Source organism: Sciurus carolinensis, chromosome X (assembly GCF_902686445.1).
Source record: "Sciurus carolinensis chromosome X, mSciCar1.2, whole genome shotgun sequence".
Taxonomy (NCBI): Eukaryota; Metazoa; Chordata; class Mammalia; order Rodentia; family Sciuridae; genus Sciurus; species Sciurus carolinensis.
In genome coordinates this window covers 3,475,209-3,489,366 of record NC_062232.1, presented here as the reverse complement: position 1 = coordinate 3,489,366, position 14,158 = coordinate 3,475,209, and the positions used below count along the sequence as shown (strand labels likewise).

Below are 14,158 nucleotides of genomic sequence, written 5' to 3'. Positions count from 1 at the left end.
AGGTGTCTACAGAGCCTGTGGTGACCGGCTCCTGGACAGCCCGCAGCCTGGGCCTCCCTGTGCCCTGCAGGTGGAGGTGTCTACAGAGCCTGTGGTGACGGGCTCCTGGACAGCCCGCAGCCTGGGCCTCCCTGTGCCCTGCAGGTGGAGGTGTCTACAGAGCCTGTGGTGACCGGCTCCTGGACAGCCCGCAGCCTGGGCCTCCCTGTGCCGTTCACCTGCAGGTGTCCGAGGAGAGTCTCACAGGATCCTGGTCCTGAGGCTCCCAGGGTGTTGGGGGTTGTCCCCGGGTAGGGCTGCAGGACTGGTGGGTAACACCGGTCCTTTTCTTGTCCTGTGGCTTCCCCAGGGGAGTCAGAATTCAGAACACAGGGAGCCACGGAATCAGGCCTGTTGGGTGTGGAAGAAATACCCAGAGCCAAGGGGCAGCAGGGGACTGGTGATGGCCTCTGTACTCGCGTGGCCGGCGGAGCCTCCGGGAGAGCTGCGTTCTCTCTGGGAGTGTCTTCTTTCCAGTCACGCTTTGAACAGCCTGGGGCTGGGCGGTGGCTGAGTGGCCGAGCGCTTGCCCAGCACGTGGGAGGCCTGCGTTCGCTGCTGAGCACGGCATAGAGATAAAGGCCGTGGGTCCAGGCCTGAAGACAGCCCTGGGCGTCCCAAGGCACCGCGTTCTCTGGTGCTTCCGTGAGCCGGGGCCGGGACGCCTCCGGCAGAAGTCCACGGAAGCCCCTGTCAGGCTGCGGAGCCGGCCTGGGGGCTCCTGCTGTGCCCAGCTCTGCGCTGACCCCTCTGATCTCAGTGGCCCTGGGGTGGAGCTGGGGCTTCAGCCCTGCTGCCTGGGGTCCTGGTGACCTGCCGGCCTGAGGCAGCCCCGGTCCTGCAGCAGGTGCGCCTCTCCCGGGCTGCGTGTGTCCCCTCCGACAGCCGAGGTCCGGGCCACAGAGACATGTCTGTGTGGTAGATTTCCAGTGTGGGCGTCCTTCCCGGGTGCCTCCTGTGGCTGTCCCACGTGCCCTTCACCCCGGAAACGGGCTGGGAAAGCCCAGCACAGCCACACTCCACTCTGGGGTCTCCCACCCGTGTTGTCTCCCAGACGGTTCTGGGTCTCAGGATCGCAGTCACGGACTTGGCTTTGCTGTTGTTCTGTCTTCAGGAAACTCCGCACGTGAGACTTTCATTCAGTTAAACAAGCAAAACAAGTGCGATACCAGATGTGCTTGACCTGGACAGGGTGCGGGCCGTGTCTGCAGACAGCCTGCTGTGACTTGGGCCCCGCCTGCATGTCGCCGACACGGGTTGAGTGGCAGGATCCCCAGATCCACACGCTGAGACCTCTGGAGCGCCCAGGTGGCACCTGAGGCTGAAGCCCCACGCCTGGCCTCCCGCAAGGGGCACAGCCAGGGCCCAGGCTCACCAGCCCACATACCCAGGTCGTGCACAAAGCAAACTTCAGGTGCGCCCTTGGGTCCCGCCGCCTCGGAGTCTCAGGGTGTATGTGCAGATATTCCCAGATCCTGAACACCGGAGCCCAGGCGCGTCAGACACGGGGTTTCCGCCTGCCTGGACAGGTGGCGCGTTCTCCATGCTGTCTCCATGCCGGTGCACGTGTCTGTGTGGAGATGGCGCTCCATGCCCCTTACCTGCCCTCTCACGCTCTTACAGTCCTACGTGTGACGCAGCAGCTGCGAGGCCGCCCTCTGTGCGAGCGCACTCTGCTGCTGTGCCCCAGCCCCGCACCTGGGGGCCTCAGGCAGGACCCAGTGTGCACTGAGCATCTCTGTGCGGCCCGAGCCGAATCGGTGAGGCCGCCCTCTGAGATGGGACAGGGGGCGCTGGCCTCTTCATTTTGGGCCTGCACGGGTGTGGACGTGTTCGCAGGCAGGGCGGCTCGCAGGGGCTCAGACACAGCCCGCGGAGTCACGCTCACCCGACACGCTCCCACCTCGGTGTCCCGGGGAATCCTCCAAGTGCTGTCCACAGTTTCCAGAGCACAGCCCTGGGGAGGGACGCCTGGGTGCCGGGGTGCAAGGCCATCTCGGGGCCTGGCCCGGCTCAGGTCTCTGCAGGAAGGCGGCCGAGGAAGGACGTGGACCAAGTCAGACACGGGGCCACTCGGGCTCTGGGAGGACCTGCCAGGGGAGCGGCCCCTGTGCGGCCGTGGAGCTGAGCCACCCAGAGGCGCCTGGCAGCAGGAGCCGGCTCAGCAGTGAGGGCGGGCGTGGCTGGGGGCTCCAGGCGCTCGACCCTGGGGGAGACCCGCGCAGCCAGCAGGACAGGGCTGAAGCGCGGCTCAGAAGGGAGGCGGCCGGGCGAGGGGTGGGCGAGTGCACGGGGCTCAGCGCCCGCGCTCTGCGCTCCTCTGCGCTGTGTCCTCCCCCAGGAGGGGGCGAGGTGCAGCTGCCTCTGCAGGGCGAGGCTCGCCGTGCCCCACCTGTTGCTCTGTCCCCACTGACCCGCCTCCGGACCCCTCCTGCTGCTGCTGCCGCTCACAGCCCCTGAGCAAGCCCGAACCTGGCCCAGTTCCTGGTCCACTCCCAGCAGCCCCGCCTACGTCCTTGTGAAAAGATCCATGTTCCCTGGGCGTGGACTCCCTGCGCGTTTCCTTTGTGACTGGAACTGGCCTTCGGGCTGGTCCTCCTGAGTGCCCCGCACGCAAGGGCTTGCACGCTTCACCCAACCCCAGAGTCGGGAAGCAAGCATGCCCTTCGCCCTGCTGGGTTGCGGGTGGGGGCTTGAGGTGCGGTTGACAAGAGAACACGGGTTGTGTGCGCCAGGTATGAGGAACGAGGAAGAAAGGGTGGTGATAGGTGGGTGGAGGGCAGATGGAGAAGATGGAGGGTGGGCAGGTGGTGATAGGTGGATGGGCAGATGGAGAAGATGGAGGTGGCAGGTGGTGATAGGTAGGTGGATGGGCAGATGGAGAAGATGGAGGTGGGCAGTGGGTGATAGGTAGGTGGATGGGCAGATGGAGAAGATGGAGGGTGGGCAGGTGGTGATAGGTAGGTGGATGGGCAGATGGAGAAGATGGAGGTGGGCAGGTGGTGATAGGTGGGTGGAGGGCAGATGGAGAAGATGGAGGTGGCAGGTGGTGATAGGTGGGTGGAGGGCAGATGGAGAAGATGGAGGGTGGGTGGGTGGTGATAGGTGGATGGGCAGATGGAGAAGATGGAGGTGGCAGGTGGTGATAGGTAGGTGGATGGGCAGATGGAGAAGATGGAGGTGGGCAGTGGGTGATAGGTAGGTGGATGGGCAGATGGAGAAGATGGAGGGTGGGCAGGTGGTGATAGGTAGGTGGATGGGCAGATGGAGAAGATGGAGGTGGGCAGGTGGTGATAGGTGGGTGGAGGGCAGATGGAGAAGATGGAGGTGGCAGGTGGTGATAGGTGGGTGGAGGGCAGATGGAGAAGATGGAGGGTGGGCAGGTGGTGATAGGTGGGTGGAGGGCAGATGCAGAAGATGGAGGTGGCAGGTGGTGATAGGTGGGTGGAGGGCAGATGTGAAGATGGAGGTGGCAGGTGGAGGGTTCCTGTGGATAGGTGGATACTGAAGACAGTTGTGTGAGGTGGTAGACGTGGTGGTGCAGAGACGACGGGTGGCAGTGCAGGTAGCGTAGGGGGCAGGCCCTGGGGTGCAGAGCCTGCCGTTGTCATCTGTGTGTCACAAGGACGTCGGGCAGGCCCAGGCCTGCAGCAGGGAGGTCCCTGAGCCGGCATGGCCGTCCCCAGACCTCACATCCAGGAGGAGCCCAGACACAGAAGGGGACACGTGTGCCCCTCCAGGCGGGAGCGCAGGCCTGCAGGAAGCCTGTCCCCTCGCTCTCAGGACCCAGCGGAAATGCCCTGTCCCTGCGGGAGCTGGCTGCACAGCCACCTCCATGCAGCGTGGCTGGGACCTAGAGGACAGCCCGCGTTCCTGCCTCTGCTTCCCCAGGCGGTAGAGCCGATCTCAGGGCGATGGCTGTCCAGTGAGGCCATCTGTGTACCAGCAGAAAGGACTTGTTGTCTGAAGCAGCTTTTTAAAAATGGCCCTGGTGCTGTTGGGTCATCTCTGAGCGGAGGCAGGATTGCAGAGCGTGTTGATTTCCTACGTCCCTAGTTCCCTTGCACTTGTGTGCACACATGAGCGTGCGTGTGCTTCCGGGTGTACCCGTGTGTGCAGAGTTTTAAAGGCAGATGTGAGGTTCGAGTGTGCAGGGCTGTGGTTGGCTCAGGGGTCCTGCTCGCTGGCGAGCTCTCGACCACTGGGCCTCGCCCCAGCCCTCTGCGTTGCTCAGCCTGGCCTCAGGCTTGTGCTCCTCCTGCCTCAGCCTCCTGAACAGCTGGTATTGCAGTGTGCACCACTACGCCTGGCAGGGAGGAAATCTTGCTGTAATTAAGAAGAAAAAGAAACTATGCTGCTTGAAATGCAAAGTTTAAAGTTGCTACTCAGCCATGATCTTCATTCGAGGGGTCAGGGCGTCTCGCTTGTGTACAGCTTGGAAGAACAGCACTTTTCCGGCATTTTGGAATCTCAGGGTTTCTTTCCAGTCTTGAACATTTTGCAGGGTTCACAGAAGAGCTTTGGTTTATGTGGATTAGGCATCTTCTTATTTACTGAGTTAAAAGTTAAGCTGACATTTTAAAAGTACTCATTTTAAAAGAAGTATAAGAAACTGATTTCATGGCAGTATAAACAGCATATTTTGAGACTCACTTGTTCTCCACGTGTGTAGTATCACAGTCCTGGTTGCGCTTTCTTGACGGAAGAGACCACGTCTTGGTCTTGCTCTTCGCGTGCAGTCTCTTTGAGCCCTGGCCTTGGGACGTGTCCAGCCAAAGTCTGGCCTGGTGCAGATCATGAGCTGGAAGAGAGGTATTCAAATAGTACTTTCAGGCAATTCAAGCTATTTTTCTTTGACGTCTCATTAAAATTCAGCCCGCCGTGGTTTCCGGCCGTCGCAGGGTGGACACTGAGGCCTCAGAACTGATCACGGCCTCTGCTCCCCGGCATCCGGGCCTGGCCTGGTGACATTAGGTGTCCATTGCGAAATCCTGGCTCACTGAAGAATGAGGTCCCCGCACTGCTGACGCCTTCTTTCATCGTGACCACATCAGAAACGCACACTGTCCCTGTCACCGTGTCCTCGGAGGAGCCCGCATCCGGGGGCGCTGCCAGCCTCGCGGCCGGCGATGCCCGTTGTCTGGAATTCTGATTTTCCCGCGTGAACCCGGGCGTCCTTTTTGGCAGTAGGCGCTCCTGGTCTGCTTCCCCCAGCGGCGAGCTGGCCCCGCAGCAAATTCTGGGGAAAAGTTCTGCGGCCCGCCTGTGTCTTAGGGCGCGTGCGGGAGGCGGGTTCCCAGGGGCGTGGTCTCCCGGGCTGCCAGCCTGGCCTCCCTGCGGCTCACCCAGGGCCTGCGGTCTTCCTGTCCGCAGCGTCCTGAGAAGCCGTCACCGGGACCTGCACCGGCATACTGGGCTGGCCTCTTGGTGACGACATGGCCGCTCCGAAGCAGGGTCCCTGCCGGCACAGGACCAGCGTGTGTGCGCAGGGATCTGTCCTCCCTGCCTCAGAGTGGCCTCCACCGTGGGGGTGGGGGCGTCCAATGCCAGCAGCGGGGGCCACGGGCCTGACTCCTCGGCGGAGTCTCTGCAGGGCTCGGGCCAAGCGAGGCGCCTCGGAGGGGAGGTAGCAGCTACAGAAAGGGGCCGCAGCGTTTCCCCCAGGCAGTCACTTGTCCTGAAGTCCCCGCAGAGCAGTTCCCAGGGTAGGATTTCCCGCTGCAACCCGGGAGCCCACAATGTCACACGCTGTCACCTTGTCACCGTGCCTGTGCAGGACGGGCTCCATCACGGCTGGGCACCCAGCCTGTGGGCACACGGGCCCAGCTGCTTCTCCACAGGCTTCTGCAGACGTCAGCGTGGCGTGAAAGCCACCAGAGGCAGGAGCATGGGCGGAGAGCTGGCCGTGTGGACCGGGGAATGACCTGGGACCGTGTGGACCCGGGAATGGGCCTGGGACCCTGAGCTGGAGTGTCCGGCAGGGTGCAGGTGGCAGCAGAGGCGAGGGCCTTGCAGGGTGGGCGCTTCCAGCACCTCTGACCTGAGCGTGGGCCGGGCCACGGCTGCCCCGCACGGTGCTGTGTTCTGCAGAAGGACGGGCTGCCGGCTCCCGCCGTCTGAGCTGGCGGGGTGAGTGGTCGTTCGCACGCTGGTCCCTTCTTCAGAGTTCCGAGTGGCAGGACAGACCCTGTGCTGTTTAAAAAGGAAGGAAAAAAACATGGAGGGAGGACTGGTCTGTTTGTAAACACCTAAACGTTAGTGGCTGCTCCCTGGATGAGTCGGGTTTCGGCTGACGGACCTAAAGCTCCTACTCCTGTATCTGGGTGCTCTGGCAAGAGCCAAGAAAGCCTCCTTCTGTCAAAAGGCACCATTTGTGGCTCAAGCAGGCCCTTGGTGTGAGCTTCATTCCTACAACCTGAGGGATCGGGACCTTCTGGGGACGGCCTGGGAGATTCTGGAAGCCAGGGAGTCAGAGACTCCCCAAGGTCTCTGTGTGCACTCTGCAAACACAACCTTCCATGGAAAGAAAGTTCCAGAAGGATTTCTGGACCATGCAGTGCCATCAGGGGACCTCTGGGAGTCTCTCAGAGCGTAGCCTGGGTGTGCACCCGGCCACTGAAGCACATCTCCCACCCAGTGCAGCTGACTGGGAGCACGACGGGCAAGGAGTCGGCTCCCCTCTCCTGCTCCTGCGCCACAGGTACAGAAGGCCCCTCTGCAGGCGCCGAGGCCGCTCCATCCTCAGCAGAATACCCCACGCCGCACCCTGGCGTGTGGCATGCCCTCGTGGCCCTGCTGATGGGCGCTTTGCGGCTGCGGACCTCGCCTGTCCGGAACCCGTGTGCTTGGGCCGTGTGCGCTGGCTTCGCTCTTGAGTTCATGCCGACCTTACAGCCATATCCAGCTTCTCTGTCTCATAAGGACCTTCCGTCCGCCGCGAGAAGGAGGCGCCAGTGCTTCCCAGGAAGAGGTGCAATCTGCTTTCTCCTGTCCTTGAGGTGGACACCAGAGCACACACCCTGTGGTCGTGGTTGACTGTTCATAGGATTGGGGTGGCCATTAAGAAATGCACGTTATTTTAGTCAGATTTTCACTGCTAGGACCAAAGACCAGACCAGAACATTGTAGAGCTGGAGGAGTTGATTTGGGGCTCATGGTGTCAGAGGTCCAGTCCAGGGTGGGCCAACTCCATGGCTCTGGCCCAAGGTGAGGCAGAACAAAATGGCGGAAGGGCCTGGAGGAGGAGAGCAGCTCAGGATGTGGCACCAGGAAGCAGAGAGAGCTCTGCTCACCAGGGACCAGATATAAACCCCAAAGGCAGGTGCCCCGTGACCCTCCTCCAGCCACACCCCGGCTGTCTATGGTCACCTCACGGTCAGTCCCCGCCAGGGGTCACTGCCCTGGTCAGGTGAAGGCTCATAGCCGTCACCTCTCCTCTAGCTCCCTTGCATTTTCTCACATGCACAGCGGATGGTGACCACTGTGCTGTGGTTCCTGGGCCTGGGATTCACACGGAGCAGTGGGTACCAGGCTCGGGTGTGTGACACGGGAGCTCCTGTGTCCACCGCAGTAAACGCACGAGGACGGCGGTCGGCTCAGCTCCACGGCCTCCTTGCAGACCAGCCTGGCGGCCTTCCTCTGCTTCACAGTCAGTGTAGCCCGTCAGTGTCCCCGTCGCTCCCCGCTGCCCAGGTCAACAGAGTTGAGCACGCACCCCTAGGGCAGTGGCCGTGCCTCTCCCACCTGCAGAGACCAGGAGCCACGCAGCTGCCCACCTGCTCTGCTGGCGACGCTTCGCTTCCTTCTAATTCCGTGCGTGCTCGGAATAGACTGCTGAGCAATTAACCTTTCTCCTTCTTCGGATTCAGAGGCAGACACACTTACCCAGCAGGATGAGAGTCGCCAGCGAGAGGAACCGGAGGCGCTTTCTGCTCTCCTGCCCCCGCCTTTCTCCGGGGCTCCCTCCTCGATCTTCAGGCCTCGTCCCAGCACCTGCGAGTGCTTCCTCTGCTCTCCATGTGGGTACATGAGCTGGCGTCTCCGCCAGTGCTGGTTCCAGAGAAGGACGGCTCTCGTTAGGTCGTCCTCACAGCCGTCTAGGGAGCCTGGTCCAGCCCATGTCACAGAAGGAGATGTTCACACGCCAGAGACGCACGGGGGCCACGTGTGGGTTTCCCATCATTAGTGGAGGAGCCCGGCTCTCAGACAATCTCTGAGGTGTAGACAGGACCCTAGGACGGGGTGAGGGTTACCATCTATCCATGTGTATGTATGTATGTATCTGTCCTTCCATTTATCCATCCATCCATTCCACCAACCCATCTCATCATCTGTCTATCCATGCATCATCCATGTATGTATGTATCCATCCATCCATTTATCCATCCATCCATTCATCCACGTATGTATCTATCCATCCATCCATCCATCCATGTATGTCTCTATCCATCCATCCATCCATCCATCCATGTATGTATCTATCCATCCATCCACCCCATCAACCCATCCCATCATCTTATCTATCCATCCATCCATCCATCCACCGATGTATGTATCTATCCATCCATTTATCCATCCATCCATCCATGTATATATCTATCCATCCATCCATCCATCCATCCCATCAACCCATATCATCATCTATCCATCCATCCATGTATGTATGTGTCTATCTATCTGTTCATCCATCCATCCATCCATCCATCCCTCTCCTGGCCTGGCCGCTTGGTTCTCTGTGCCCTGCTGTGGTCACGATGCAACTGGACTTCGTCCCCTAAGGCTCACATGCTGGAGCTTGGTCCTCAGTTTGGTGGTGTCGGAGGCGGGGCCTCTGGCAGCTGATGTGTCCGTGGGGTGGTGCTGCAGGCGGGAATCAGATAGATCCCACAGGACCCTCCGCATCTTCTTGCGAGAGCGTGTTGTTGTGAAAGAGCAAAGCAGCCCCTCCACCCGCTCTGGCTTCCTGCCTGGCCACAGGCCTCTGCCTCTCAAGGGCACTCCCATGGGGCGCTGTCCACCGCAATGGGACGTACCGGGTAGAGGCCGGGCTCCCACCAGAGCCAGCACCCGCGCCGTCACGGTGGACTTCCAGCCTCCAGAATGAGCTGCATGATGCTCTTTCTTTACAAGTCACCCGCTTGGTGTCCCGGGAAGAAGCAGTGGCTGAGATGCCCTCGGGATCCCCATTAGCCTCTCTCCTCCCTCCCTCAGACGCTCTGTCAGGTGCCTGTCACATCCGGAGGAGCCTCTCCGCGCCTGGGCCTTAGCTGCGTCCGCAGCTCAGTGGCGCCCTCCTCTGCCTGGAATCCGGAGCCATACCTCAGCTCTCGCTGCGTCCATGGCGGGACTGTCCCCGCAGCGCTGGCCTGGCTGAGGGAACACCTCTGACCGTCCTCCCAAACCAGCCCCTGCAGACACACCTCCGGGCCCTGGGGATGGACTCAGGGCCCCTGCACGCCCTCAGCCGCGCTCACGAGCTGCCTCCAGGCGGGCTGGGATGGAAAGCCCGGAGGCCCAGGGCCGTCCGCTCTCCTCCCCGTCTTCTCCTTCCCCCACGGCACGGCGGGACCCAGCAAGTGGCCCCAGCTGCCGATGGCTGGGAACACAGCCCGGCGCGTCCCGGGGACGTGCATTCTTGAGAGCCTCACGGCGGTGGACCCCGGAGGCCACAGGCCGTCCATTCGCAGCTTGTTGACGCCCTCGCTGTGGTGCAGACGCTCAGTGGGGAGGGCCTGGCGCCGTGCCCTGCGCGGACACTCTGACAGCCCCCAGTGAACCTTCCACAGCGTCCACGCTGCATCTGGCCGTCCTCATAACAGCAGCCCACGTACGTGCATGGGCGCTGGCCAGCCGCCCGGCATCGCATCCCCATCGCTGTGGGAAGGTTGTGGACAGGCGTCTCCACATGGCCACGCTCTACAGTCCCGCATTCAAGTCCTTGTAATAAGCCAGTTCTTCCAGAGAACCAGGAAGCAGCCCTGAGCCCACTCGGACTCAGCCCGGCCTGGGCCCTGCGCCCCAGCCTGGGAACGGGGGACGAGCCACGGTGCCATGGAAGCCACCCGGCTGTGGAGCTTCGTGACCACACCCACAGATGAAGACCCCCGGCCACTGTTAGCCGAGGTGCTTCTCGGCACTTCCTGTTGTTCACTTTGAGACCAGGGTCTTGCTGGGTGGCTGAGGCTGGCCTCGAACTCGTGATCCTCTTACCTCAGCCTCCCGAGTGGCTGGGATCACAGGAGTGCCCAGCTGTGATATTCACCTGTAGAGGAGGAAAGGACAGAACTGTGTCACTCTGGTGGAGCTGGTGAGCAGACCAGGTGACGCTCAGGGACGGCGCCTGGCCCGGAGGCCACAGCGGACCTTCAGCTGCTTTGGAGAGGCAAGTCCAGCCCTCCAGGTGCTCCTTGCCCAGGTGCGTCTCCCCTGCCAGCCAGAGAAGTCCTTCTCTCCACCTCAGGTCCCTCCAGCTGCCCGTCGATCAAGCTCCGCCCCCTCCGGCAGCTGGGAAGCAGGTCTCTCGGCCTTGAGCCTGGAGAGGGGGCAGGACACCGCTTACCTCCGCAGACCTGGAACCTGTTCATGGCCCGAGGGCCTGGACCCAGCACTCACCTCGAATCTTCCCCGGGCGCCGCTCTGGCCACACAGAGGACAGGTGCCTGGCCACCGCCCGCCCCAGCCTGCAGCCCTGGCCGGCTGTACCTGGACGCCCGCCCCACCCAGCACCTTGACAGGCCTCAGCGGGACGCCAGCGGTGGGCCTGGCACCTTGAGAGGGCTCCGTGGCCGCCAGGCGCTGCCCAGAGGCAGCACCCGCGGCAGAAGAGACTCCGAGGTCACCGGGCTGCGCCAGGCCTGTCCAGGGGGTGCCTGCGCTCCGCTCACCAGGCGCCGCCCCAGGAGGTCCACGTGACCACCAGGCGCGCAGGTCCTGCCTCGGGAGCCGAGCAGCGGAACCAGAGGGCGTCTCCCGAGGAAGAGCCTCCGGGAGCAGGTGGCCCGTCCCTCTGCAGGGCCACGTGGAACGAAGCACAGGTGGATGGGCGCTCCCACCCCCGCCCAGGCCGCCCTCCGAGGCCTCTTCCCCAGATCCTGGGAGGCGAAGGCCAGCTTGTCCCCTGGTGGTGGCTGCAGTCCCTTTGCGGAGGGGGAAAGGTTCCTTCCCCCAGATGCCAAGGTGACAGGCCCGATTCACTGGGCGTGTCCTGGACGGAAGGCGTTTAAGGTCCACTGGGTGGAGCGCAGGAGGAGCAGGCTGGTCCCCGAGGGTGAAGCCAGGCGCAGCTCGGTCCCAGGCCGGGTGTGTCAGCCAGAGGCCGCGGCAGAGGCCTGGTCTGGGTGGACAGACACTCCTGCTTCTGACTGTGTGAGACCCAAGCTGCTGTGTTGGCGTCCTGTCCAGAGGCTGTGGGCTGGGCTCTTGGCTTTGTGCTTCTTTCTGTGACCCTACGTCCTGAGATTTGCAGGCAGTCCTTCCACAGGACTGGGAGACTGGCCGTGGCTTCCGCAGGGGCCAGGCCGTGCCCTGGCCGTGCCTGACACTCCCGGGTGCCAGGTTCTCTCTCCCGCAGAGCTCCTGGCCGCGAGGAAGCTGGGCGCTCCTGAGGGGCGGGGTCCGTCCCTCTCCTGACGGGTGGGCGTGCCCAGGGTCCTGCCCGGGACCTCGAGTGCAGCCTTGCGAGCTCTCGCGGGGAGAGGCCGCGTGGGGCCTTGCTGCCTGGCTCCAGGGCTGCCAGACCCGCTCCCTGGGCGGCCCGCCCTCAGCCTCCCTTCCCGCCGAGCTCCAAGCCGCTCCCGCAGGCCAGGTGGCGGGAAAGGCCGTTTCCCGACCTGAGCCGAGCGAGTCACCGGGCATGGGCACAAGCGTTCCCTGCCCCGTCCTGTGAGCAGATGGCACCCGCCCCCAGGTCCCCGGGTTGGTGGCATCCACCCGCCCTGTCCTCAGACACCTCCGCGCCTGGGTGCTCCCAGGTGCCGCAGATTAGGATCCAGCCAGGTCGCGATGCTGCAAGGCTGGGGACGGACACAGCAGGGAGAGGCTGAGCCAGGCAGTGCAGCTGGGACAGCAGACCTGGTGACCCTCGCTGGGCACCTCCTGCCCTCCCAAGGCAGGCGGCCAGGCGGACCTGAGGCCACCCGGGACCGCCCAGACGGGGCAGCAAGGCCCTGTGCCCCCACCTCCGCCCCCGCAGGCTGCGCCTGTGGCCTAGCGCGCTGTGAGGGCGGGCTTCACACAGGTGGCGCATGGGCAGTGGTGGCCAGAGGCGTGGAGGACAGAAGAGAGGGCAGGAAGGAGGGGCAGGGAAGCGGCCTGTGCTCGCCCCCCCACGGACACCCAGGGCCAGCACTGGGCACCGTGAGGAGGGCGCGAGGCAGGGCGAGCAGTGGCCGTCCCATCCTCCAGGAGGACACACGGCCATCCAGCCTCAGTGTCCCTGAGGTTGACCCGTCGCGCAGCACGTGCACCCAGGGGCAGAGCTTGCGCTCACAGGCCCGGCCGTCCATTGTCCACAACAGAACCCGAGACCCCAGCCGCTCTGAAGCGGTGGCGCCTGCAGAGCAGGACGTGGTGTTCTCGTCTTGTCTGACGCCCTCTGGCCTCTGACCTCTGACCCCCGTGTGTCAAGCCACCCATCCAGCAGGTTGTTAGGATCCAAATGAAACGAAGTTTCCACCTGAAAACCCCTAGAGACTCAGCAGGTGGTGACAAGCCCGTCCCGCACTGTCCCTGTGGGGTCCTTGGCACACGCTCTCGCTCCCTGTGAGCCGGAAGCCGCGCCCACCGTGTTGTCCAGTGGCCGGGGCGGGGCGGAGCCCAGCGGAGGATGGCCCCCAGGCACCCACGCTCTCCTCTTCTGCCCGCAGTGCCTGGTCTTAGAAGACGCGCCCAACGGGGTGGAGGCGGCCCTGGCGGCCGGGATGCAGGTGGTCATGGTTCCCGACGCCAACCTCAGCCGCGACCTGACGACCAAGGCCACCCTGGTGCTGAACTCTCTGCAGGACCTGCGGCCCGAGCTGTTCGGCCTCCCGCCCTTCGAGTGAGGGGCAGCCTCCGTCTCCCCCGCAGGCGCAATGCCACGCGGCCCCGCCCCCACGTTGGCGGCTGGAAACCGTCAGCTCCCTGTGCACGTGCTTTCCCGTGGGCGTGTGTGCTTTCTCATGTGTTTGTGCTTTCCCGTGTGTGTGCACGTGTGTGCTTTCTCATGTGTTTGTGCTTTCTCATGTGTGCGTGCGTGTGCTTTCACGTGTGCGTGTGTGCACGTGCGTGTGCATCCCCCTCTGCTTCTGCTCCCTCTTGGGGTCCAGGTGAACAGGCCCTGATGCCCGAGCGGGAAGGCCTTGCATCACGAGCCTTAGGGACGAGTCCCTCTGGCGTTCCTCCTGGACGTCTCCGGGCTGACTCCCCGGAGCCCGGCCTCCGCATCCTCCCCGTCCTCCCGTTTCCCGCCCGTGTGTCTGCATCCTTGTCCACCTTGGTTGTTTTCTACCTCAGGAAGTCATTTCTCCCCTTAATAAACACACGACGTGTCCTTCCACGTCTCTGGTGGAGACAGTTGGATGTCCGAGTCGGTACTTGGGAAACCTGAGCGCCGCGGGTCCGGGGCCCGGGCAGCCTGCACCCTTTTCTAGATCGTTCTGCCCTGTCGAGGAACGTGGCTGCCAATCCTCGGCGGGACGCCCTGAAGCGCTGAGATGGAAGAGGGGAGCAGTGCCCACTTTTGGGTGACACTCCTGTCCAAGGTCCCCGTCCTCCATCCGGCGAAGCTGATTTTCAGCGCTGCAGCTTGCGGACAAAATGCAGAGGCGCGTTTACTGAGGAGCGACGCTGCTGATGGCCGGCCTGGCCGGCTCCGCGGTGAGCGCGTCCACGCGGCCCTCCTGCAGCTGGGGTGGGGCCGGCCCGCCCCTGGGATCCTTCAGCGCAGCGGTGACGCCTTCCTGGCTTCCTCACCCATCGGCTTACTGTGATAAAACCCTGCGCGCAGGTGCTTGGGGTCCGCGCCTGGGGTGGCGACCTCCCCTTTAAAAACTGCGCCCTCGCGAATACAGACCCGGATCCTGACTCACGCGCCGCCCTTTCCTTTCCAACCCCCGCCTGTCGAGTGATACTCGTCTGCTCC

At 63.2% G+C, this 14,158-nt stretch overlaps 1 protein-coding gene across 2 annotated transcripts in view; it reads left to right on the top strand.

The window, feature by feature from the left end:
- Positions 1 to 13,586, top strand: part of Pudp (pseudouridine 5'-phosphatase) — a 70,217-nt gene extending 56,631 nt beyond the window's left edge. For both annotated transcript variants that reach the window (XM_047536364.1, XM_047536363.1), the window contains exon 4: positions 12,903 to 13,586. In XM_047536364.1, coding sequence (XP_047392320.1) covers positions 12,903 to 13,079 — 177 coding nt within the window. In that variant the 3' untranslated portion in view covers positions 13,080 to 13,586. The remainder of the gene's footprint in view (positions 1 to 12,902) is intronic.
- The last annotated feature ends 572 nt before the right edge of the window (positions 13,587 to 14,158 follow it).